This window comes from Platalea leucorodia, assembly GCF_965183815.1.
Source record: "Platalea leucorodia genome assembly, chromosome: 7".
NCBI lineage: Eukaryota > Metazoa > Chordata > Aves > Pelecaniformes > Threskiornithidae > Platalea > Platalea leucorodia.
In genome coordinates, this window is record NC_138829.1 from 36,338,704 (window position 1) to 36,366,467 (window position 27,764).

Here is a 27,764-nt window from a genome sequence, read left to right on the forward strand (position 1 = left end):
AGCGCACGTCTGCACCCGAACGGGGGAAGCACGATCCTCCCTCCACGCTCCCCCTCCCGCGCTTCTTTGCCCCTCTCTTTCGCACCCGGGAGGGCTTCGGCCGGCCGCCGCGGAGCCCCCGCCGCCCGGGCGCCCGCCCCCGCGCCCCACGGAAGCCCACGCCAGCCCCGCCGCGGGGCAGCAGAGCGGCAGCACCGCCGCACCCCTCCCCGGCGCCCCGGGTCGGCGCCCCGGGCTCTCAGGCGCGGCGGCGTGCGGCCCCGGCACCCACCGCCGCCGCCCGACCGCAGCCTGCCCCGCGGCGGGGCACCGTCCCGCCGCCGCCGCGGGGAGCGGGAGACGGGAGCGGGGTAATCAAAGAGCAACGGCGAACTCACTGGTTTTCTCTCCTTTTCCCTAAGGTTCCCATGTCGGTGCCAGCCGCGGCTCCGCCGCCCGGCCGGCTCTGCCAGCAGCGCAGGGAGCGGGGCTACGCGGGGCGGAGGAGGCCGGGGGGAGCAGCGCGGCCCCGCGCATCGCCGCCTCCCGCCTCGCCGCTCTCCCGCTCGCCTCGGAGGAGCCCGAAACCAACTCAAGTGGGGCAGCGGCGGCGGCAGCCGCCACCCGTGACGAGCGCAGGCGAAGATCTTATCGGCAGAAGGAAGTTCTGAGCTACTGGGCTGCTCTTCTCTGAAGCCACCGGATTTACCAGGTACCGAAACACGCTCCCCTGCTCGCACCGCCTGGCGCTACAGCGCCCGCAACTTTTTCCACCGCACAGCTTCGGCCCGGCAGGGCAGGGCAGGACCCGCTCGGGGCAAGCCCCCTCCCCGCGGCGGCGCTCACGCGTGCCTCACGGCACGCCACGGCACGGCACGGCACAGCACCCCTCCACGCCCGCCCGCGGCCCCCGCTGGCCGAGGACCGCCGCTGCCGGGGCACCTGGGAAGGCTGCGCCGGGGCGGGGCGGAGGGCACAAGCGCAGCCAAGCTCTCGACCGAACCGCGGCCGCTCCCCGCGCCGCGGGCCGACGCCTCGCCGGCAGCAGCACCGGCCGCCGCCGAGCCCCGCACACACACACGCACCCCCACCCCCCCCCCCGGGGTGACGTGACAGCGGGTGGGGTGGACCCACGCGCGCCCCGAACCGGCGCGCGCTGATTGGCTGGCTCGCCAACGGCCGGCGGAGGGGAGGGGTGGGTGGGGTGTCAGCCGCGGCCCCCCCGCGCCGCCACCTGCCGCCGGCTGCGCCGAGGGGGGCGCGGGGGGCCTGCGGCGAGGCCCGGCGGACGGCAGGGCGCCCGGGTCGTTCCGCGCCGCCTCGGCAGGACCGCGCTGCGCTCCCCCCGCGGCTGGAAGTAAGCGTCTGCGCGACGCTGGGGCGGGGGCGCAGAACTGAGGTACCCACATGGACGATTGTTATTTTAAAGCCTCTCTGCTTATTTGGCACCTTGCGCTGTCCCTCCTGTTTAGTCACAGAGCAAGGAAGGGGGACCCAGTAGTTTTCATGGACCTTGTATCATAATGAAGGATTGCTGAGAGTTCTCCCAACTCAACGTTGACAGTTCCTTCGCTTCTGAGGAGAAATGACCAGGCAGAAAATCTGAAAGGGCGAACTCACCCCATATCCTGTAACTTACAATTTGACCAAATGGTCTTTTGTTGAGAAATGCAGTCAACGGAGCAGTACAAAAGCACTGGGTCACAGGGCGCTTCGGCTGCTGCATTGTCAACAGCTTAATTTGAGAGTTCCATTTATGTTGTTAAAAATTGTATATAATGGCATCATAATGCCATCGTGCCTCACACCAAGATCCAGACAGTTTTCATAAGCTGTTTCTTTAAGACTAACTGGTAAGGTTCAGGTATTCAAAGTAATTCTGTTGACACCAACCAGGGCACATTTCTCTTTAGGTCTCCAAAATGACCAATTTTGCAAAGGACTCAGCTCGCCGGCGCTTTCTCAGAGGCAGTGGTAACTACCATTATCACAACAGGAGCTGTGCAAACCTGACTTGTCGCTTTGCTGAAGACCTCCAGGTAAAAGGAAAAACCCTGCATACTCCTGGAAATCACTTCAGTGATTCAGTAGGTGGCATTCTTCTGAGTAAGTTTTAAGCTGATTCCTAGCATAGAGCTTGAAGGTCACTGTGGTTTAAGAAACACAAGTATATTAATATATATCCAAGATGACAGGTCATGTGGTCTGTGATACTATCTGTAGCAATTATGTTGTTAAGCCAATCTCCTGGCTGAGTTGTACTTCAGGGAAGTACATCCCAGCTATCTTTGCTTTTTCTTTAACACATTTTCCTTGAGAGGTTCATGTGCATGGATACACACACAAATAAATGGCGGTTTGACAGAAAGAATACTCTCTAGCTTTGTGGCCAGAAGGTAATCCATATGTAAATCTTACAGTACACAGTCTCATACAAAAATTCAATTGTAACTTACATGCCCACACAGCAGTCTGACATACTGATCCTTGAATGTGACATTCTTCAGATGAAATGGTCTCCTACTGTAAAGTAGGTTCATGCCTGTTTGGTGTCATCAGAAAATCAGAGATTTGCTCTGTGGAAAGGCAAGATATTTCTTCTGTTCTCAGAGCTTCAATCAGTAGATGATTACTTTAAAATATAACTTATGATCCAAAGGAGCCATGCTAACAGTTGCAAGATGGTGATGGCTAGGATGGGCCATATTGCTCCTGAGGGAACCTGACCAGCCAGGCGTTGTTTTACTGTGGTGCTCAGATTCCTGGAAGATCTTGCAAAAATAGTAACTTATAAATTGGATTTTACCATTGGAACCACATGAAGGGACCAACTTACTACCTCAGCAGAAGCCGGATCTTTGAAGTTCTGTTGTACTTCAAGATATGTCTTTCTCCCTCCAAGGTTTGTGAGCCCACAAACCTAGCTTGGCCTTGAAGCGGAGTGGAAATTATTTTCTTAAGCTGTTCCTTCATATTTACTTTAAGCTCATTTAATTTGCCATCTTTCCTGGGTCCATATTCCTGCTATTTACAATGGGCCAACTAGTGGAGCTTGTACAACCACATGGTGAGTTGCACACAGAAGTTAATCAAGGCAAAAAACCCAACTCAACTAAAAATTATACACATTCTGCCATACAGTATCAATTATTTCTTTCATTTCACCACCCACTCATATTAGCTCCACTTCTGCCACAACCAAACAATGGTGAGAGAGCAAGATCACACTTTTTTCCAGTAGCTTTCACTTAGATCTATTTTACATAGATCATTGTAAAATCACAGCCTGATTCCAAAAGCTTCTCGGTGTCCTTGTGGGATCATGAATGAGAAGGTTCCTTTGTGCTGACAGAGCATCTGCTAGGTGGCAGGGTCAGAATACAACATTAGAAAGGCAAGCCAGACAATCTAATACAGGAAGCAATTCCAGAAAAGGAGAAAAGCTTGCTAACATAATTGGCAAGAAGGACGGCAAATGGAAAGCTACGAAGAGTCACTGTATGAAAAGTCAATGTATATTATGCCAACTAGGTAATAATCATGGGTTTAACAAGTTGTCATCAGTGAGGGCCTGCTAGCAATTGCACATGAAAAAGCTTTCATCTGAACTGTGATATGCCAAAGGTGTGGCTATCCTGTATGATCAGCTGATAAGAATAGCAGCCCTATTTAAGGCATCATCTAAATGTACTTGTCTGTTATAATTAAAGTTTGTACCTGTTAGAACAGTTTTTGTTGGTGTGAGTGTTGATTTCTCTTACAGCTAGTAGAGCATTTCTAGTGTCTTGTTCCAAGCCTGGGTCATAACTTTTGATCAGGATGATCTAGGGTTTGGGTGCTTTCACTAATTTGTCAAACATTTCTGTTTTTAGGAAGTTGTAGTGTTAGTGAAGGTTTTGGCCTGATAACCCCACTAAGGTTAGTTCCACTTGCTGAAGCAATGTGACCTATAACAGTGTTAGTTTTTGTGACTTTATCACAAGTATCTTCCTTCAGTTGTGCATGTTCTAGGGTGACTTTTTGGACAACTACAGCTTTCATTATAAGTGGGAGGCAATAAAACTCATACTCATGGTTCCAGAATGGGACCTGAAAGTTTAAGACTGTAGGATTGAGACAGTGGACAGTAAAATAAGAAGAATGTGAATCCTCTTTTTAAATATGATCTTCAAGTCAGGTTGAAGAAGACTGGACTAATCTTATTTGAGTGCTTTGGGTTGTCAATAAGGTACCTCTGAGGTTCCAGTTTTTCTGCAAGAATAGAAGGAATTGAGAGTGCCCAGTAGCCACTGCCTCCTTACGTTTAAGGACCATAGGTTTGTGTACCTTATATGCAAGACATCTTACAAAGTTAGTAGCTATTCTGCTACAGATCTACCTATCCAATCTACCTCTATACTGACATTTCTTCTGTAAAGGCTGCTTCTGTTAAACCTTTTAATGTCCAGCAGTCAGCCTTGAGCTGAACAAGGTGGAAAAGAGACAAGACTAGGATTCATGAAAGAGGAAAAGGAAAAGCTTAGGAAAATTGTCAGAACCTAGAGTAGCACATGGAGTACCCGGGTCTCACTGGTTTTGGTTTTTGCTAGAACATTTCTTAGGTTATTTGCCAGCCATGGGTTCCCCACCACTCTCAGTGAGCACTCAGGCTGATCATTACAGCTACTGTGAGTCATTTTGTCAGTTCAAATGCCAAAGGTCTGTGGCATGGATTGAATGAGTCCAATCCTAGTAATGATCCATGTAGGTGTAAACATGCTGCCACTTGATGGAACATCTTGGGGTTTTAGTCTTGGAAATTATAGGCAAGACATAGTTTGTAGGTAAAAGCAATATCTTTTTCAGACCAACTGGCACAGTTAGAAAAAGACAAGGTTTTGAGTAGACTTGAAGAGGGTTTCTGCAGAGAATCACAGAATCATAAAATGACTGAGGTTGGAAGGGACCTCAGGTCCAGCCTCTGCTTCCATTCAGATCATAGTATGGACATGTAGTAGGGGCAAATAAGGAGGCATACTGATGGGAGTTGTCATTTTCAACTGCTTTGGTTACAGAAGGTAGATGGCTTCTAGTCACTAGGGAAAGAGGATTGTAGAAGTAAAATTATGGTCTGATGGCTGAGATAATTTAAAACTGCTTGTGCATCTTCTATGGACTCTTCTAGAGTGCCTTGCCCTTCAAGTAATGGTGCTGAAAAGAGCCTTCTACATATCTATTGAATGTATTCCTCAGGTTTTGGATGCTGACTGGGCATTCTTTTACCTGCAGAAAATTCAGAAATACGAGCATTTGCTAGTGAAAATTAAATAAACACATGTACTTTGATCATGCAAAGTACTAAGTAATGCTAATTAGTTTTTTGGAAAAAAGGTCCTCATTGTCTCATTTTGAGTACCACAACTTCTGTGGCCTTTCCCTTGTGCCTCTGCTCCCCCTTTTTAAATAGGAAAAACAACCTAGCTGTATTTCACAAAGATGATTGATAAAGTCTTTTCTTGACTTACAGCTGTGTTGGTGAGAATTTATCCAATTGCTTAGTAATACTCTGAAAATAATTGCATTTATGCTTGTGCAAGTGCTCATATATTCCAGTGATGCACAGTATACATGAGTGCATGATTTTGCAGTCCAAATTAGAGGTTTCACATTCAGTCCGGTAAATTTGACACTGATAGATGGATATATGCATCAGGCAGTGCACACAGTACATCAGTACCTGAGTTTCATCAGTACCCTGACTGGGATTCTGAACAGAGACGAATCCCCCCAAAATGGCCAAATTCCTCTTCCCTTTTTCTTCTTTTCAGACAAATCTTATAGGATGAAGTAAGCCAGTCCAGGAACATTTAGATATTTCATAATTTTTAATAACTTAATTTCTCTTTCTATTTTCACCCTGGACTCCCTAAAAGACTTAAAAGTCATCAAAGAGTCTAAAATTTCCTTTAAGAACTATGCCTAAGTTTATCATTAGTTGTTTCTACAGATAATTTGGAAGCTGCTGATTGGCAACATTCTTGCATTCACCTATGTGTAAATGAAACTTAGATTTTTTTTGGTTGTTTTTAATCTGGAAGACTTTAAATACCAGTGGACTAAAATTAATTGTTCCAGTAAGAAAAGCAATTAACATATGTCTTGGTAATATATAAAAACTTCAAGTCTGGTAAGTCAGAAAATGTTACTAGCTGGTGGCATTCTTCTGAGTAGAACCACACTTTGATTTGTGTGACTGTGAGGCTCAGTCCTACAAGTAATACCTCGGCCTTTCTATTGATTAAAGATTTTGATGTTTTGCTATTTAGGAGAATTCTGAAATACAGTAAGCACTGATCATCTGCCTAGAAGGGTCATCTGCCTACCTTGCATTGATGTCCAGCTCTTTCAGAAGTAGCACACAGTGGGGCTATTATGATACTGCAATATGCAGTGAAAGGTAATGGTATTGCTAACTGAAATCTGTGTTCTGTGTCACTAAAACCAAAATCACTTTTAATTCTGGCATCAGGGGAAGATAAAAGCTTTTATTTACTATAACTGAGTCCAAGAGCATTGTCATCATAACTTCTATTTCCCTCCAGTAGTCCATAGCAAAATAGTTTTCTTTCCCTTATGGTCTTTCTGAATTAACATACTTGATCAGTTTTGATTCAGGTCATCAGGATGCTTATGTGTACATACAATTTACCAATTGGTTTTGATAAGAATTGCACAAAAATGAATCTCCTTCCCTTCCTCCTCCCACTCCCCCCAAAACCCCAACCATGCTGCAACACCTTCTTTCTTAAAATGCATGTGTATAAAGTATGGATAGATGAGGTGAAAAACAGCTGGTACCCTTGAAATAACCACTATCCAGAAACAGTGAAACTCGAGATACAGAAAGGAAAAGCATAACAATACTACTAAGAGTGCTTCTTTTTAGTTCACCATCTGATCTAAAAGAACAAAACAGCTACTTAAACAGGATGTAGATAACATCATCCCAAGCGTCCCTTTGTAAACATTTTCCAAGGAGACAGTGATTAGCTGCTTCCTTTACGGGATATCTCTTGGTCAGCAGCAAGAGGCAAGACACCACTCACTAGAAATATATTAAGTGTATTGTTTTAACCTTTAAAAGTGGTTTCACAGAGAAATTGTTGTGGATATAACAGTCCCTTTGAAAGTATCACAGGATGCAATTTGCGCTCACAGAAGTGGTTTTTTTGTTTGTTTAATGTAATATTTACTTAAAAGTTTTCTGTTTAGCAAATAGCAGCTAAAATTACAGTGCTCCTTCGAGTTGGAAAGAAATGTAGACATGATTTCCATGTGGTTTATTTCTGACAGAGCTGCTTCAAAATTTCCAAACTGAGTGGTAAAATTTAATTTTGCTGCTGCAGTGTTCAAGGCCAGTATTAATGATTTCACCCTTGTTTTTTGCAGTGACAAATTCAGTGGTAGGGATTGTGTGAAGAAGCAGGAGTGACAGTTGAGGTGAGGAGAGACGAGGAGTAATCACAGGGGTTCACAGGATGTGGGTGTGTAGGAAGTGGTGTTTCTCTGCCCTTTCTGATCTCATCTGCAGGGCAGGAACCTTTTCCAAGGGGATTTCACCCTGAAGTGCAAGGTTGTGCTGATTTGAACTGAACACTGCACTGAGTGCTGAAATTGTAAGGGGACATGATACACCACATAGACAAGGCCCATACTCTGCCTCTGCTGAGGGACTCTCCCTTTACATTGCTTTAAGGGAAATGCTTTTTTCCCTTTTCACCAGGTTGTGCTTGCCTCTCTCTCTGCTTCTCTCAGTATGCTCAGTATGTGAGTCAGCTGGGGAAGAGAGGAAGTGAGAGGAGGGAGGGGAAGAGCATCTTCCCTCAAACCCATTCCAGCAACTTACTGGAGCCCTTGGTGCTGGGGGATCAGAAGGAAGCAGAACAGGGCTAAGAACAAAGGCTGCAGATAATAGCAGTGGCTGCTAAGGGCTTTATCTTCTGTTGTTTTTGCTACAAGAGTTATCAGTAAGTTGACTGTTATTTAAAAGGAAAAAAAATAGTCTTAGTTGTGGGCTGAAAATGGCAAGTTTACCAGCCATATGTATGCATGAAGGGAAAGATTAATCTTTCTAGGACTCCATTTGTCTCTCATGTGCTCTCTTGTTCTCAGTCTATATACTTATGGCTTGACCTGGAGGCTATTTGCTCCACATGTACTGCAGAAGGAAGGGTGGTTGACTGAAGAAGTTATATTTGATGCCTTTTCAGTTGAACAGAACTGATATTTCATAACATATTTGGAGCTAGTTAGAAAAAAACCTGTTTTTTTCAAAGCTGTTTACAAAAATTGTTACCCACAACAGTACCTTGTTGAATTTTTACTTTGTCCCTGAAGAATATCATCAGGATAGGTCAATGCACTGGTCAGTCTCTATAGTTCGGAGGGTTATTAAGAATGAATGGAGAAAGTACTTTGAAGAGGTGAGTGATGCAAATACCAGCAAAACCATGCTCAGACTCTTTATAGGAGAATACTTAACACTCCTATGTTGATACCATTGGACTTCTACTTACATGAAGGGAATGTAAAACCCATTCCCCCGTTTGCTGGATTTAATAGACACTTGCAATAAATTATGTTGAGAACGGAACCAGGCAGATGAATGCAATAAAGAAAATTCTGAGTAAGCAAAGAGATAATGGACCACCTTCATTTATGGTCCGTTGTGGCTAGATGTGAAATTAGTATGGGGAAATGTCAATTATTTAGACCGAAAATGATGCAAGTTTTCCTGAACTCCTAAGGTCTTTTCCTTCTCCCAGTTGTATACCTCCTTACCTTCCCAGCTTTAAAGCAATGTGTATTGTTTCCTGTTTTAAAGGACCACTCAGAATACCAATATTGTCAAGCATTACTGTCACTTTTCTGGATTAGAAGCATTATCTATTGCTGGCTTCAGTTTTAATCAGGGACAGTAGCTGTACCAGTACTGAACAGAATGTAATCATGAATATATGCCAAAACCAATGTTCAGCACCATATCAATAATCACATAATTTGAAGGTATTTAGGCACCAATTCAGCAAACACATTTAAACCCACTCTTATTTTAAAATGCCAAACAGGGACAGGCTGAAAATTCATATGCTGAAAATGAATCTGGTTTAACAGAAATCCTTATTTGTTAGGAGCTCCTTGAGGGGCAATATTAAGGGGTTCCTGTAAAGCCCTAGCCCAAGTACATTGTTAGGTTCAGGAACTTCGTCTCTAATTATAGGTGTCTCTGTGAACATCTGACTTAGAAAACAATGCACAATTGTCAAGATATGCTGAGCACCTTTAGTGCTAAGATTTCTGGTATTCAGGCTGCAAGAGGGTTAGGTAAAGTATCCAAAACTTTTTGTAGCCTCAACTATAAGTTTTTTTCAAAATCATTAGTTTGCAGCTTTTTATTTTGCCCCTTCAATCATCTGTAAAAAAAGAGTTAACAGTACCTTTCTTTAACACTTTTCAAAGCTTCTAAAATCCTGTGGTATAAACATGAACAGTGAAGTCTTACGACAACCTGACAATAATACGGTAGTGAAAATTAGAGATTCTATGTCTGTCTGAAAAGTGGTTGGTTGGGTGTGTTTTCTTTCTTCCTATCTACCTGTCCTACTTTATCACTTCTTTGGAATTTTGAAAGGAAGGGTTGTTAATATTTGTTCGCAATGACTCACAGGTTAAAAAAAGAATTGTTGTGTGCTATTTCTTTGTCAAATACAAGCACATTTTAAAATTTGAGTTTAAACTTAGTGGTATCTATCTTTAAAAGATCAGAAAACAAAGAGGAGGAGGGAAAAACATTGTCAATAAATTGTGTGACTAATGAGTCAGAGTAACTGAACTAGTATTCTTAATGCAGATTGTTTACATCACTTTTTAGAATACACCAAACACTATTATTCTCAGCATCAGTTACAGAATATTATTTAAGAATGTGGACAAAAAAGTTTAATGTATGTTTCCATAGTAGAGAGATGACAATAAAGAAGGAAAATTGTGCTTAAATGGACATGTCAGATTCTACCAATATTCAAATCATTATTTTACAAGGTGCAAACTATTGGTATTCAGACAGGAAAGTTGTTTAAGTGCTTTTGTCTCAGTCTGTGGTTGTGGCAATGAAAAAATAATTCAAACTCTTAAACAAAATAGGTCTGTAGATCCCTCAGCTTTTTTGCAGGATAGGTTGCAAAAAATAGGTAGTAGCACCCTGTAGGAGTAATTGCTGATTGAGATTCAGAACTTTATACCTCTTTTACCTAGCTTTTATGATTCCTCTGACATACATTGTATTTATGCACTAGTTACTGAGGATTCAGTTTGACCCACCTGTGGGAAGCATTCATGTGCCATGCTGACTTTACAACATTGTTCATCACCATTAGAAGTTGGGCAAGTATGTAGATGTGCTGGACCATTTCATTTTCATACAAATTTCCAAGACTGTGCTATGCTAATAGTTGCGGTGGTGATGCTCAGCTAAGCAGATAGATACAATTTTAATGTTTGACATGCTTCCATGGGAAGTTGGTCCCTTGGAGCTGTGTAGATTGCAGAACGCGCTTAGGTATACCACACAGGACTGAAAGAATTATTTCATTGATTTTTTCTTTTGTTTTCATGTTTTATTTTAACTGCCTGTGTTTACTTATATACAGTTCAAGTCAATATGCAGCCACCTTTTCAAGCATTGTTTGTATCCCTCAACACTACTTTCATCATTTACCTCATTCTCCTGTTCCTTGAACTCTAATCTCAGTGTTTTTGGAAACATCAGGGATAAGACGAAATTCAGGAGGTGATCCCAGCTATTTAACAAGCTTATCTCAATCATGTGCCTTCTCTCTTTCATTTTTCTGCCATTTATGTATAGACCAGAACATGTTGGGGTTTTTTTTAATTTCATTTTATCTGTTGTGCAAGTATCTCCTTTTCCTTTTTTATTTCTTTGTATCTCATCTGTCTCTTTGGCTCTCACACGACAAGTTATTTAACAAGACAATTATTCAAAGTGCTCTGCAATTAGTTTATGGAATATGTTTTGAAAAACAACAAAAACTTCCCACTATACAAAGTCCTTGTGCTATCTTTTGACTGATTAAATACTATGCTTTTTGCAAGCGCAATTCTTTTAATCTTTTTGATACTTTGAAAAATTGCTTAAAGGAATCTTTTAATTTGAAGCTGTTTACCTTTGTTAAATTTTTGTCAGTTGTATTTTTATCTTCCATGGCCATATGGTGGTAATTTCTGGTTTTCTCACAGTTTTAATGTAGTTAATCACACAGAACCTGGGGCAGGTAGGGAACTACCAACATTGTCATTTTACTAATGGACAACTGTTCAGCAAGATTGACATCTCAGTCCAAAGAGTATTTTGTATTCCAAATTCTTTAGATCCAAGTTAAAATTCTTAATCTGGTGGCATCTAAAGCTCTGTTTCTGGACAGGCTAGTAAGCCCCCAGCAATCAAAATCCGTAGGCTGTTTGCTGCTCTGGCTATGTTGCTTGAAAAGCTTGATCCAAGGACTACTTAATATTAAATACAACAGAAAAAGAACCTAATTTTTCCCCTTCCCAAGAAAATGTTCTGGTAGTTGGCTGTGTTAATGTTTGTTCTGTTCATTCACTGTGCACACAAGGTTCTTTAATTATTGAATAGGAGAGAGTCAGAGCGCCCTTCCCTTTTAAACATCCTATAGCCTGGCATTTAAGACATTTTTCCACTGAGACGTGGGAGGTAAGATTTGAATTTCCACAGACAGTGGAAGGAATTGAACCTAGGCATCTCATTATATGATATCATGAGTGCTAGAGCACTCTCTATGAGTGAGAGCATCTCTATAAGGGCTCCTAGCATCTTAGCCATTGAATTTAAATACTTTACAAAAACAGAGTGTTGACTTCCTTGCCCTTTGAAGGGACTCTATCCTAGGGAGAAATTGCAGAACCTCAAGTAAAAGAAATGCCTTCTTTCAGCAAAGACCACTTATGCACCTCAGATGATGTAATTTAAGATATGATATCTCAGAAGAAATTACTATTAACTATGTTCAGCTGCTCCCAGCTCAGAATGCAGCCTATTATCAATCTGAGTAACTTAAGGTTCTGCATTCTGCTCCATGGCCAAGCACCTAAAATGGCTTGTTACTGCTCATAACTTTTAGTTAACACTGTGTTTCACTGGATCTGAACGAAAAGAAAGCTGAATTTAGATGTCAAAACATCTTAACCAATAGCCAGCCTTCCTCTCTCAAGTATTTAATCATAATCCAATAAACATATCCTAAGCATGCTGTTGACTTATGCTTCCATCTTTCCTTGATTACATCACTTTCTCACATTGCAGTTGTATTGCCACTGTTTGAAAGCACCACCCCCTTTAAATGTGTAATTGCCGTGATTGCGCAATCAGCTTTATATGTATTCGTTACTATAGCAACCAGAATAAAAACATTCGCTAGCCCATCCCATGTAAAAAGGTCTTAAGAGTTTCAGCTTCTCTCCTTCCATTTTATGCTTATGCTGAATGAATGTGTGTGACACACTGGAAATTACGTGCTTTGGTTTGGTTGAAGGCTGCTCACATTAGTGAGGGTGGAAAACTGAATTATACTGAAACCCTTGTTTTAAAAAGGGAAATAAAATTTCAGACCTGCTCAGCAGTACTCAAAAGAAACATGTACCCTCTCTCCAGCTTCATTCACCCACTCTTTGCAGGGTATCTCACCACCTAGGAAGAGGAGCAGTGCTTGTAAAGGAGCAAATAAGTTCCAACATGAGACAAACTGCATATTCTAATGTTAGAAGTGAAATCGTTGCCTTCCCTGAGCCTCAATGAGGCCTTGTCTACACAGATATTTTTGAGTAGACCTTGCCTGATTATAACGTCTGAGATCACTAACATAAATATTCTCAATCATGAACATAGCTTCCCCCCAGTTTTCATCTCTGTTTCCTCATTCTTCCTTTAAATACAGCAGTGGGGCTTTCTGCTACCACCAGTTTTACCCTCTGAAGCACGGAGGAAATCTGAATGGTCTTGTGGCTGTTCATAAAGACATGATACCCGCAGGCTGGAAGGAGAGATCTACATGCCATCCATGCATGAGCAGTTATTCTAGTTCATTATTTTATTATGAATAATACTGTATTTGGCTTTCTTCCTTTAAGCTCCAGTTCCTAATGTTGCATTGTTTCATGAGATTCTGTTTTGTTGGTGGGTTTTTAATTAATAAATTTCTTAATACGGAGGAAAACTCTAAAACCTAACTGAAGAGGTCAGTGAGTGGTTCTGTTAACATCAAAACTAAAGTAGTATGATTTCTATCAATCACATGAATTTTCTTAGTCTTAGGCTACACTCTGGCATCTACAGTTGTCCCCCTATTTTCACAACATTTGTAGTATGTTACCTTCAGACCAATACCTTTGAACTACATGATCTTTGAGACCAATACTTTGTGTCCAATTTTGCTACAGCTTGCCAACAGGTTCAAAAGTTATGACTTGAACACATGTGCAGGCACCCATACACGCCCACTGTGATTGCACAAGTTTCATTTCCTTACTGAAATTAAGGAAATCAATTACCAGACTGAAAACAAGGCAAAACCAGAGAACTCAAAATTGTGTCTCCTAATCTAATATGCTATCCACTTTCTAGCAAGTGAGAAAGTGGAGTATTTAGTTTCTCCTGTAAGTTCTACAGGTAAAAAGCAGCTTGATCCACTGCTTATTGGGCTCAAATGCAGGAAATCTTGATTCCTTTGTTTGCTATTAGTCAGTTGTGTAATTTTGGTCAAATTCTCATCTCCCATTTCCCCTTTTGCCCGTTTAGACACAGTTCAGTTCGGCGGGAGCAAGCTCTTTGTCCATGTCTTTACAGTGCTTAGCATGCTGATGCCCATGAAAGACTCTAGAAATCAATTCAACTACATAATGCAGCATTCCTCTAGTTGGTTATTGTATAATTAACCTGAACAGAAGCAACATCTGAGGACTTCAGTCACCAATACACCAGAAAATAGAGCTGTTCACAGCCAATTTTTTGAAATCTTCCTGCAGATTAGAGGAGATTTGTTTATCGACTCTGTGGACAATTTTAAACTGCTACATCTTTTTCTGGATCATTTAAAAGCAGAAAAAAAAGTCAAATAAATTACTCCTTATGAAGAATTAATCCAAATTACTATTTTTTTTCTACTCTTAAGCACTTCTTAAGGATTCTTCTCTTAAGCACTCATTTCTTTGGCTATTTAGAAAATGCAAGGCTCCTAAGAGTGAATTACAGTCTTACTTTCTATTTCTCCTTTTTCTAAATTGAGAATGAAAACTACATTGAGAAATTCTGTCTAGTTTTGATGTTGCTGGTGGTGCAAGTGCTGATAACTGCAGCAGAATTTTTTAAGTGAGTTCAAAAGAGCTGTAAAAGCCTGGCTTGCTCAGTACCTTACTGTAAACAGACCAAGGGATGGGTTCTACGATAAGATAGTAAGCACGCACCACACCCTAGGTTCAGTTACATCAGAAAAAGTGAGAGGTTTTCATTCACACTGCTTCTCTGAGATGCTGTTTACCTCTGCTTTTCTTTCCACACAGACTAAAATAATGGATTTGTGCCTCAAGTTTAACATCTATAAATAAGGGTTCTGAACTGTTCAAAAGCCATCCTTGGCTTAACCATAACTGATGTAGTCTCATTTTGCATGAAAAATGTGTGCTGTGCTTTGGACTAATATAACAGTGATCCCACAAAGTCTGTGCAAATTATGAGGAACAGTCAGTGAAACATGAGTTTGGATTAGATGTCCATCATTCTCAGTTTATGTTAAATCAGTAACAAGTTTTATATTGGCAAAGCCACATCCCTCCTCCAATTACTTTTAGGTCTCCTTCTTCTTATGTTCAGTGTGTTTACAAAGGCCTAGCTCTCTTTCATGCACTAATCTAGGAATTTCCAATGTTCAGAAACTTCTGATTAATTTTCCTACCTGATTGATAACTAATCAGAATTTGTCCCTGATTCATAAAAGGAATTTTAAGAAAAAACAAACCTTGACAACAGGATATGACTAGTATACACAGCATGAATTAACAGCCAAGTACTAAAAAAAACATTTAAGCTGGCATTAACTGATGCTCTATGCGAATTACCATGAAATGCTGTAGCAATGAGTACAGTTAAGCTGATGGATAGAGGTTGGAATAGTAAGGAGAAGCAAATATGTTGTCTGTGCTAGGAACATGAGAACTGTCATTCTAGAATGCATCAATGCTCTTTCCTTTCAACCTCGAACCTTGCATTTATTGAGTACTTCAAGTAAGACTTAAAAAAAAGGTGCATTTTTACTTTTTACTTAAGCAAATATTTCCATCATGTCATGTTGTAGATTTTATAATAGGCTATTTTGTACTTAGACTGCTGCTTAGGAAAGAATCCCAAGTAGCTGGGGTTCAACCTTGTAATGAATGCAACAGTACTGTCATGAAACAGGACCTTTTCAGATCCCCTAGGTGGAAAGAAATTTTACTTTGGGGCTTAATTCTATTTCTACTTTGTTTTTCAAATGCCTTGTGATGATCTTTGAAGCAACACATTGTGCAAATTGTGTCCAGTAACTACAGAATGCTGTTTTAAAAAAACGGGTAATGCCTCTGTATACCGAAGATCAGAGCTGAAGCATCACGAAACTGGTGTCAGGGAAGGCATATAAAACACACTACATGGATGTTTTCTGTAACTTAGATATATGACACTTGTACCCACACAGCTGTACGTGGAGTAGAGAAGACTCTTTTACAGGTTTGGGGCAGGATAAGAGAGAGATGATGTATGCTTTTAGAACAAATCCTTACATCTTAGATAAGTGAAGTTGTTGTGTAAAAAGCTTCAGGTGATAAATAAGGGAAATAACTTGACAATATAGAAAATATTACTTAACATTGTTTTGGAAAAAAATAGCACAGATATTTATCCTTTCTTATCAGCACATATATGAACAAAACTAATTTACCAAGCTTTGCACATTTATAAAATCTAGCTCATAGGTTACTGATTCTGCCATGTATTAAACATTCATTATTAGATGTACTACATCTATTAAAATGATTCATGCATTTGTATGTAGAATTCCAGTAACATCCTGGTTGCTAGGGTGCACGTGATCACTCTGACATATAAAGTATCTGTTAGAAATAGATTTTTTTAAAGTATATAATGAACAAATCTGCAGGGTTTTTTATTCAATAAATGTTTCTGCCAGTAGTTAGTTATGCAAAACAGCATGACATTTTATGCCTTCAAATAAATATTGAGTTGTATTATACACAATCCCTAACTGATACATGTGACAATTTTCTTTTTCCATTTCAGTAAACAACCTTTTATTTCTGCCATATGCGTGTGATACAATAGTTTCCTGGGTGATTTTCCTTGACTTATTTTTTTCCCCACTGGCCCACTCTGTCAACATTGTTGCTTGCCTATAATTGGTTTTTATCTTTGTTTCAAGCTTCTCCTAGCTTTTTTTGAGGACCCGTACAAAAACATTACCTCAAATGTGCATACGGCTTTTGATATATGCTTCTATGTCTTCATCTTAGAACTACAGGCTTGTTTATACACATGGCACTGTGTTTGTGCCTGCATGAAATGCTTCCTTGCAGAGACTGGGAAGATTTGCAGGCGCTATCACTCCTCCATTAGTCCAGCCTTCTCCAGAATTTATGCTCGCGGATAGTGGGACACAATCTGAGCTTTAAGACCAGAGCTTTCTCTGCCACACTGCTATTTAATTTTAAAATGTGTCCTTAAAGACCTGTGTTAAAAGAACACTAAACCTGCAAAGTGATGGGGTTAGCGTATAAGGAGACCAGAATTCATGCTGCCTGTAAAACTAGAGGTGGGTTAAATAAATTATTTTTTTGGTTCTGTTGCAAAATCAAAGCAATCAGAAAGTACATTAATTTTATGTCAGTCCAAAAGACTTTTTTTTTTTTTTTTTTTTTTTTTTTTACTCAAAATATGTTTTTCTTAGTTTGGAGTCACGAAAAATACTTCATTGTGAGTCACTAAGAATTTTATTCATTTATTCCATGTAACATTTGCATCTTTTCAATTGTTTTTAATTTATCTCAGTAATGAAACAAGGCATGATTGCATGATTTTTCAAAATGAAACATCAAAAATATTTTGTCATTTATGAAATGAAAACTTTTGCCTTAATATCAGCAAAAAACTAGAGTTTAATACTCCTCTTAGTATTATGTATCAGATTCAACTAGTGTTTGCAAATAGTGTTAGCACAGTAGTAAAAGACATTTTTGATTATTAAAAAAATTCCCTAGATTTATATAAATCCTTACTTTAGTCTCTAGGTAAACATGCGTCATTAGACAGTCTTAACCTAAATAAGAACATATTATTTTTGCAGAAATCCTGCCTAGTGACTGTGCATTCAGTGCACGTGATAAGCAATGTTCACTAATTATTGAAAGCACTATATTGTGAGGGAGGAAGCTAGCTAAAAGGAAGATAACAAGTCACATTGAAAGGGAAAGTGTTGTTACAAGAGTATGGTTACTGGAGGTCTTCAAGGGTCAGTCTTTAAACAGTTCTTGTTTAATAATTTCATTAATAAGCTTAGTATGGAGATACAAGGGTGTGATAATTTGACAGCAAAAAATATGTCTATCATTAACACAGAAGAAGGCTGCAATATCCAGGAAGACCTGGATGACTGTAAGGACTGGAATAATATAAAAGGGATGAAATAGTATGAAGTACAAGTACAAGTACTCTTTGGTACTAATACTGAGAGTTTCTGTTAATTTGTGAGCTCACTGACTGGAAACAGCTGTGGTGGGGACAACTGTAGTGAGTGGTTGATCACAGAATGATTTATGAGTCACCGGTGTGATACGGCTGTGGAAGAGGCAAGTGTACTAGATGACATTGGTTACAGTAGCGTTGAAAAGCAGTTGTGTTATTTGATGCGCAGGACCTATCTCATCTACAATAGTTCTTGGCATCCAAGCTCATGAAGGATGAATTCAGACTGAAACAAATGTTGTGGAAGGAGGTGCTTCATTTCTCTGCTATATTCCAATCTTTCATACAATCTTTGTGCATTTAGCTGAATATATGAAATTATAGGAAAACATAAGCACAAGAGCAGATAGAAACTTACCATGAATAACTTCGGACTGAGCATTAGAAGTTCCTGGCAAAATGGTCAGTAAAATCCAGAGATGGCTGGGTTGTGGCTTCTCCTATTATGGGCAAGCAATTCAATAATCCTTAAGACCTATTTGGAACATTTAGGAAAAGGATTAGATTAGGTGGTTGGCTGCAATTGCAGGAGATTAGATTTAGTGGCCCATAGCATAATTTAGGTCTGATAGTTGTATGGTCCTATGTACAGTTTGCTATTTTCTGCAGTATACTGCTCCATGAATTATTTACAGTTTATTGCAGTCTGCACTGAATACAGAATAATTAGCTTCCATTTTACAATTTATGTTGTTATTACTTAATTCATTTTAGTAAAGACTGAAAGAAAAATTGTTTATGTTGTATATATGGAACACCAAAGTACTGAGAGTAAAACCCAAACAGTGAAATCAAGTAATGTTGGGTGTCCCATCTAAGATATCTATAATCTGGTTTTCCAAGTATTTAGAAATTTATATTCAAATCATACTTATCACTGACTTCTGCTGAGGAAACTCAGCTCTGCTGCAAGTCAGACCACAGGTGCCTTTTTTTTTTTTCTGTCTTGAGTGATACTTAGATTGAGGAACTGTATGGAAGAGGCAATTTAATATAAAATCCTCTATTATGTTCTATAACACTAGTTTAAGCTGTAGCAAAAGACCGTATTTCTTTTCACCTGATTTGTCCCTGACAAGTGGAGATGTTTATCCAAGCAATGTTTTATTTCAAGGTGACTGTTAAGTGTTGAAATTGAAATGGTGCCAATATGCAACTTATGCAAAGGACTGAACTAGACAACATGGTTAAATTAGTACCGCTTGTTTGCTCCTCTACCAGTCACTGTTATGATCCCCCTGAGCTTCGGTTTGGGGGATAGCCCCCACAGGCTCTAATTCCGCTATACAGGGCTTCGGTGGTAATGCTAGTCTGAGGCATTGTTGTCTTTCCCATGCCTGGACGTTCATTACTCCGGTGCTGCGGTTCACGTCCCCTGCCTCGTACCTGTACAGCTGACGGTGGGACTATGTTGTGAACTAAGTCAGCCAACTCATCTGCCTTATTTGTGCACATTTTCTTTCTTTCTGACATAAATCAGTTAAGTCCTCCAGTTCACAGAATGACTCACAAACTGTTGCTGTGGCTTAACCTAGAAGGGGGACATGCACTACCGCATGAGTCCAGGAACAATCAACCTGAATAGCTCCTCAAGCCACAGTATCATAGAACAACGCCTTCTGGGTATGTCTGTGTTGGACACTAGATGTGTGACCATTTCTTGGGTAGACATAAGAGTTCAACTGTGAATTTCTGTTTGGTAAAAGTGGCCGTAGTCATTACAAAATTATCAGATGAAACAAGTTTTAATCAGGGCAGGCAAATCCACACCATCATCTTGGTGAATTTAACAAAGCATGAGAAGATTGATTATATCCACTGGTACTGTTCATAGGCCGATCCTATTATTTAATCTTCTCAGTCTACAGAAGTCTAGAATGTAATTTAACACAGGCAATACAATGTATTTTCTGTTGATTTTACTCTCAGAGATGGTTCCATTGTGGTAGCTGAAATTTACAGAAATACCCAGCAAGTGGCAAAGAGTGGCATGAAGAATTTCAGCCCAAATAGTTGCAGTTTGCTAGTTAGAAACAAGGAAAAGTAAATTCTTATTATGGAAAATTGTAAGTATTATAACACTTACAAAATCATAGAATCATAGACTCAGAATGACAGAATCATTAAAGTTGGAAAAGACTTCTGAGATCATTGAGTCCAACCATTAACCTAACTGCCAGGTCCACCTCTAAACCATGTCCCTAAGCACCACATCCCCACGTTTTTTGAACACTTTCAGGGACCGTGACTGTACCACTTCCCTGGGCAGTCTGTTCCGACGCCTAACCACTCTCTCCGTGAAGACATTTTTCCTAATATCTCATCTAAATCTCCCCTGGCACAACTTGAGGCCATTTCCGCTAACCCCGTAAGCATTGCACTTACTGCCCTACTTAAAAAAAAATAAAGGCGGGAATGTTGTTTTTAAGCTGTGGTTTTACTCTGTCCTTACATGCTCTGCTTTGATTTTGACACAGCCTATATGAGCTTCTAAAAACAGTGATACGATAGGTGTTTTTAAAGTGTGCTTCTGGGAAATCTTTGTGTCTGTCAGGTAGTGATTTTGTAAAGTCTGACAAAAAAGAGAGCATTAATGTCATCACCAGATACTAGTTTCTTCTTTAACTTTCTTTCTCAGTCATGTGCAAGTAGTTTCTATTTAGTCAGAATTCCTGAACAGTCAGACCTGAACTTTTCTCACACTATAAGGTGCTGCAGGTTGCACAGGTGCATTTGAGAAGTGTTGTGTCTCAGATGTTTTTTGAAGTCTTGGGTTTAAGCCAGAATTTGTATGTTCATGAACTGCATGTTACAGTATTCTTTCAAGCTCACCTGCCATATGCTTTAACCAAGGAGGTCATTCTGCTTTTGTTACCATTCCTTTCAAAGAGAAGGTAAAAACTGGAAATTTTAGCACATGAGCTAATTATAGTAAAACAATCATCTTCCTTTTTCATGTGTTTCTCATAGGTATCATGTAAAGCAAGTGACCATGTTTTCGTTTTGCCTAGTGTTGAGCAGTGAGTGGTAAGTTGAAGGATAGCCCTTCAAGTTACTTTAATTATAGAAACTGGGAATGACTGCTTAAAGAAGAATCCATGTTGCAATCTTTTTGCATTTTGTCTATTCAGATTTTGCTCACCAACTTACTTGCTAACTCAACTGTGGTCTTGAATCTGAAAAAGGCACATGTGACAGATGGATTTCAAATGAGTTAACTAAACTAACCTAACCTAACTTGAATGTAAATGCTATGTGCTACAACAATGCAACATCTAGAAGTCTTTAGCTCATTTATAGCCTAGGGTTGTGCTTTAGAAAGCACTTGTTTCTTGTTTGAAAATGGGGAAAACTTATAAATAAATAAAATAAAAGCAAATAGACATTGAAACATGAATTCTAAATGAGGAACAGCTGAAGTCCCATTCTCAGTCCAGGCTTTTGTGTAAAGGAACGCCACCTATATTTCAAAAAGTAAATCCATGGGATGAAAAGTTAACTTCTTTTCCTCTCATTCTAGCTAAAAGTGCAGACAAGGCTCCCTGTGAAGTAAACGCTTATCCAGTAAGAAAAGTGTTGTGGAAATTTTACATTTCTTTAACAGAGACTCTACCTTTCTGTTTGTATGGCACGTAACACCTGACAAATAAGACTAGACATTTTTTAAAGAAATTCTACAACTCAGAATTATATTTAACTCATTGAACAAATTAGTTGAGGGAGAGAAGGGAGTAAAGTTCAGCATTGCATGCATCACTGAGTAGAGAAGATAAAACCACATTTCTTATTGAAAAAGTTCCAAGGCATTGATTCACCTAATGCAAAATTTATCCTATTAGAGATACTGCTTTGGTTTCACTTCTCTTCTTTCTCTTCCACTCTCTCCCTCTCCTCTCAAAGTAGTAATTTGTTTGCTGTCTTTTAAGAAGTAACAAATGTGTCCCTTGTTATATAAACAAATTAATTATACACTCTTTAAAAAACAGATGGAAACAACATCACAGTAGAGGAGGAGGAAGGAACGACATGGCCTTTCTGCTCAGGTGGTATGCCATGTGCACTTAAGGGGAGACAACAGCCTTCTTACCCTAAGTCTATGCCTAAACAATTCTGTACCTTGTAATCTCCATGATTCACTGATTACTTTAAATGTAACCACCTAAGCATATAAGTAACAGTTATAATTCAAAAATTCAATTAAAAAATCAGCCTTAAACTCTAGCCTACTCTCTAGTTTAATCATCTATATTCTGATTTCCACACCAATATATACACAAGCATTCAGATGAAAGACTGGGCGTGTGGACCTCTATCTTGCTCTTGGGTGAACACCATAACCAATTAGGTGCATCTCTTGCTGAGTGCATGAGATAATGCACAGGCCTGAATATTGTTTTCCTACAGGGTGTCAAAAACTAAGACAAGAACAGACTAGATGATACATCCTTCTATTTTGATCTACTTTCACCCTCACAATAAAAATGTAATGTATGTATTTGTCACAGAAAAAAGCCCTTTTAGTGAGAGCCTAAGTTGCCTTGAATTCAATATTTAATTACATATTCAAGAGACAATCTCCACTATATACCTTCCAGAAGCAGTGCAAAGGAGTAATGATTTGGAAGAAGTAATTTTCAGAGATTACTATAGATAAGTACATAAAGTTTCAGATGTTATCAGCAGTGTTTCTGAGCTTTGTAATGGTTGATTAAAGAAGAAGCTATGTTACTCAGCATTGACCCAAAGACGAATACATATCCCTAGGCTCTGAAGAGATCTTAAATAGATATTCCCTTTACAGCCTGAGAATGTGTTGGAACTGAAATGGAAAGAGAGGAAAAGAACAAAAAGTTCTGTAAGGACACATCAAAGGCCATTAGAGAAAGAGCTTTTAAAAAGGAGACAGTAGCATATGGCAAAATGATCAGACAGTGCTATATAGAGAAGAATAATATTCAGCTATTACATGGAACTGACTATGTTTTGAAAGCAATAGAACATTCAAAATGTATAAAACTTGCCTGTGAGGTGTTTTCTCTTTAGTTAAAAGCTTCTTTTTAAAAGGTTTACCAAAGGATAAGCATGTATTACTTCTCTGAATTCATTTATTATTTTTAATGGAAAATAATATTTATTGTTCACATATTGCATATAGGTAATATCTGGTTCTTCTAGGCTGAAAAAGTATATAGATAAAAAGAGTTCAGCAGGTCTATCATTTTAATGCATTTTAATAAAAACACCAGAAACTCCATGTGGCTTAGTAAATAAGAGAACATTTTAATTAAATGGAAACATTAGGTGACAAAAGAATGACCACTTTTAGTCATATTACTTTAATGAAGTCATTTTACATTTAATAACTCAGACCATTTAACACTGAGATTAATCGGTAAAATTTTTCTTAAAGTTATTGCTAAACAGTATTCTTCTCCATTAAACCTAGTTAAATCTTTCAGTATCTTGTATCTCTACTTTATGCTAAAAATGGCCTCTCTGAGAACATACTGACTACATGGCAAATTTTTAAGTATTTAAAATAGTAACTTGAATGCATGTTATACTGGAAAGCATATGCACCTCATTGGATGGATTAGAATTGACATTTTGCACAGTACCTGGCCTGCACAAAGAAAGCATCTCATTCTTTTTTTCAAAATTTTCATATTTTTGGTCCAGGTGACGTGACTGGTGAGGTGCAAGACTGCTTTGTTCTTCACAAGACTCATGCAAGTCATTGGATAGAGTGAATATCATGTCCTTTTGGAAGATCATGTCTTCATCTCATCTTCACCTTGATAAAAAAGCAAGGAAAAGAGTTGGACAAGCAATATGGGAACCAGAAGCCATAGCTGCGTTGGCCACGCCACACTGAGCAAAACTGGCAAAATCCTGTTTGGCTTGGAAGAAAAGGCTAGGAATCAGAGAGAAAGGTATATCGATACCAGTGTCCACAAGATCAAAAGTTTATCAGTTAGACGTGTTCAACATCACCCAGGAGCCAGAGAGACTGTATATACTTCTTTACTGAGAGCTTGGTCTGCAGCATATCTGTGCACACTCTGTCACGTAATAATGTGGTATCATCAGGGTGATTCTGGTGCCTGTTTTATGAGACATTACTGAAGAGAAATGGGGAGAATGTGCTGAGGTTATCTTCCCTTTTTAATTCTGGTTTTGAAAGTGAAGATTTGTGCAGGAAGCCTGCACTGACAGTCTTACATTTCCTGCTGAAATATCCAGAAAGATAATGAGCTGCTACATCCAAGACCAATGCTATGGATTTCTCAGGAAGCGTATGTGCACCTTTGCATCCCTTAAGAACATGCCAAGTAAAGGATTTGCAGAGCACTTCCGATGATGTAGGAGTCTGTCAGACAGTCAAGGCAATCAGAATGCCCATCATTCATTGCATGGTTCTCTCACACACAAAGTAATAGATGAAACCAGACAGCCTAAACATCTAAGGAATACTTTTTGGGAAATGACAGGGAAAATCAACTGGGAAAAAATCAGGAAAAGAGATCTTTACTAGCCTAGCTAACTAAAAAGTCCAAGTATAGTTACATGAGTTAGGAAAGTAGAATAATGCCAAAACTGAAGCTCCATAGAAGCAACCCACCCTTTATCCTTGGTGCAATGCAGGAGGGGTTAAGAAATGCTTAAAAACTTTCCAAGATCTTGCACATGAGGGGTGACACACCCACAGCAGAATGATCCCTCGGCTAGAACTGGAGCTGCACTGTGTTGATACAGAATGATTAACTTTCAACTCAAAAACCAGGTAAGATTTCTTCTTGGTTAAGAGTTTGCAGAACAAGAACTCTCATACTGTAAATTTCTCATATGTGACCTGAAATGAACACATTTCTGAGAGTAGGCTCTTTGACAACACTGGGTGGCATTCAGCAATATGTAACATTATAGAGTAATAGAATATGTATACAGATTTTTAAAGTTTATCATCTTCTGCCCTTCCAGCCCTCAGATTGTAAAAATACTGGAAGGAACTCACAGCTAGCTTGGATACACATACATGTGCAGCAGTTTTAGCTCCTGAGCACACAGACAGACATGATGTCTTTATTGCTGCCTCTCAAAGGAAGTGCTTATGCCTTTGTGTATAATTAGCTCCACTGTGAAAAAGTACTGAGAAGAAAAAGGCTTGGTTATCTTGTTAGACTTGTGGTTCAACAGGGTGGGGGGGTAGTGATGTAGAACAGAGGGTTTTGCACTTAGTCATAAGTGGTGCTAGAGGCAACTAAAATCATTAGTATAGACTGGCTCTGTGTGGGATTCCATTACCAGTAGAGGAGAGATTCACAACCCGAGACTGGTTTCAGAGAAATGCTGCAGGGTGGAAATTCCATTCCCTCCTGAGCTCTGGACCTAGGGGCTCGTTTCCCATTAAGGAACAAGAAAGAAGAAGAAAAATAAATTTCCATGCAGAGAAACAACACCCGTGCATCAGATGACATGACTAGACACAGATGTGAATGACATTGCTGATGATGAGTGAAATTTGTTTTCCTTTCAGTTATTTGGTATTTTATAGTATCTAGCAAGTAAACTTTGGCATGAAATGCTACTGAAGAGGCACATAAGCAAGTTCAGCATAAACACTTACCTATATTTAAAGAAATCAATTGAGTTAGTATCTAGATAATTTGAAAAACAAATAAGAAATAAAATTAGATGACTTACCTGTCTTTTATTGTTATCTCTGTGGTTTTACCTCATGTAATTTTAACGTTTCTTTCTCCCTCGTTGTTGTATGAAGTACAACATAATTGGTAGGACCCACTTGACCAAAGTATATCTGATAGGACTTGATATATCTGATTTTTCAGCAAGTAATACAGAGCAAAACAAAGAAAACCTTTTTCATCTTACTCTTTCAGTGGTAGTTGGCTAAAAATAAAGATAAGCAGCTATTTAAGTTCCAAGCTGTTTTTAATAGGATGCTATTTCTTAGGAAATGGGGCTTAAAAATCTTTTTTAATTAAAGAAGGAGGAAAGAATACTAATAAACTAGAGCTCTGGTCCTGTAACAGTAACATGCATTATTGCTTTATTTGCATTATTTGACTACATACAAAATTGGTAATTGTAAGAGTATATAAAGCTACATCTCCTCCTCAAAAATATATAAAACTACATCTTCACTCCATCACAAGTACACGTAATGGTGTTGATACAAAGATACTTGCACAAAAATATATTCTTTATTATAATACTGTACAGGTTTAATTGATTTGATAAAGAGTAATTGGAGCCATACTGCAAATGGCTAAGTTCCCATAAAGTAGCAAAATGTTTGAAATGCTCTGCTTTCTCATCACAAGATCCTCAGGCCAGGGGCTTTCCTTATTCATGTCTGTACATATTTTATTTAGGAAAATGAAGCAGAATTATTTCCACTCTCAATCTTAGGCCCCCAATTTGGAAGACTAAATTAGTGCTCTACAGTCAGTGACAGAAGGAAGGCACTTCTATAGGGCTATTCAGGCCATCTGTGTCAGAAGTTGAATTGCTGCCCCATTTTAGGTGGTCTGAATCGCCTTACAGAAGATTCCCATCTTTCCCCATTAATACATAAAATTTAAGAAGCCTACTCACCTGTATAGAAACTTAATGTAGCGGCATATAAATTGGACAGTACTATTAAAATTTCTTTCTACAAGACCGATAAAGTATAGGTATGTACTTCACAGGAATGAAATAATAAAAGCTACTGCATCATTTTTACTCTGCTGTATTTATTTGCAATTGAACCTCATCCTGTACATTCTCTTGCTGCTCTCCTCCACGTTTATGTTTAGATGGCTGAGAATATAAACACATTACCTTATTCCTCCTTTTAAAATCTGACATGACAGTAATGATTCACTTTTCTACATAGACCCTTCTCTGCACCACCCCCCACACAAACAAAGAAGTGGAATTTGGAAACGTAGGATTAGAAATTACTTTTTGAGTCACTCAGTCTAGTTCCCTTTTATAGGCAAACATGAAATATCTTTTGTAAAGTAATAAAGTGCCATCCTAAAGCCAGTGAGTTTATTTATCCAATTTCTCCTATTTTGGAACCTTAGTTTCCTGATGGTTGGAAATTTTCTTCTAATTTACAATCTAAATGTGTTCATACTACATATATCTACTTGTGTCTTGGCTATCATTAGCCTTAATCTAAATAATATCTTACTTTATCTCTGGAGGGTTTCTTTAACTAATGCCTTTCTAGACATTCTTTTTTTCCACACAAGCCAGTTCTTTTAGTCTCCCCTTGCAATACATGACTTTATTCCTTTCATCATCCTAGGAGCTCTATTGGATTGTCCTGTCAGCAAAGTATAAATAATTGCCAATTGCAAGATTCAAAGGATAAGAAGGGAAGCCAGACTTTTCTAATGTCTAAAAAAACCCCAACAAAATATTTACACCAGTCTTGCTGCCAACCCTTAGTTTTGTGGAAGGATGGATTTCCACAAGAGTGGCACATGTCATTTGTGATATTTTGAACTTTTAGACGGAAAGCTGCTATACAAAAAGTATAGAAGGAATTCACTTGTTATAGTGAAATATCCATGATGATAAACATTTGCAATAGAACTGAATGAAGATCCTAATTTATCTCTGCTTATTGTACAATGTGCAAATTTTGCATCGCTTGACAGAGATCTTCATCTAAGAGTTATATTTTTCTAGGCCAATAAGGACTATACTGAAGTTCTGCTCCTACCTGGTTAATGTAAACCAATTTACTTGACTTTACTGATAGTAGGTGTCTAATGTTCATCCATGTGAACAACCCTATTAGTTCCATAGCAAAAGTTATATAGGTATCAAAGCTGTGTTATAACTTCTATAAAATCATGGTTGTACAATATTAAAGTCTCCAGTTATTTAATCAAGATTTTAT

General features: G+C 39.2%; 1 protein-coding gene and 1 long non-coding RNA gene across 3 annotated transcripts in view; one reads left to right on the forward strand and one right to left on the reverse strand.

The window, feature by feature from the left end:
* Positions 1-779, reverse strand: part of RASGRP1 (RAS guanyl releasing protein 1) — a 43,242-nt gene extending 42,463 nt beyond the window's left edge. For both annotated transcript variants that reach the window (XM_082317963.1, XM_082317962.1), the window contains exon 1: positions 378-779. In XM_082317963.1, the coding sequence (XP_082174089.1) occupies positions 378-409 (32 nt within the window). In that variant the 5' untranslated portion in view covers positions 410-779. The remainder of the gene's footprint in view (positions 1-377) is intronic.
* Positions 571-27,052, forward strand: LOC309593432. The gene is made up of 4 exons (XR_014228825.1): positions 571-691; positions 1,893-2,066; positions 20,813-20,869; positions 23,522-27,052. It is a non-coding gene; the product is annotated as an uncharacterized lncRNA (long non-coding RNA).
* The last annotated feature ends 712 nt before the right edge of the window (positions 27,053-27,764 follow it).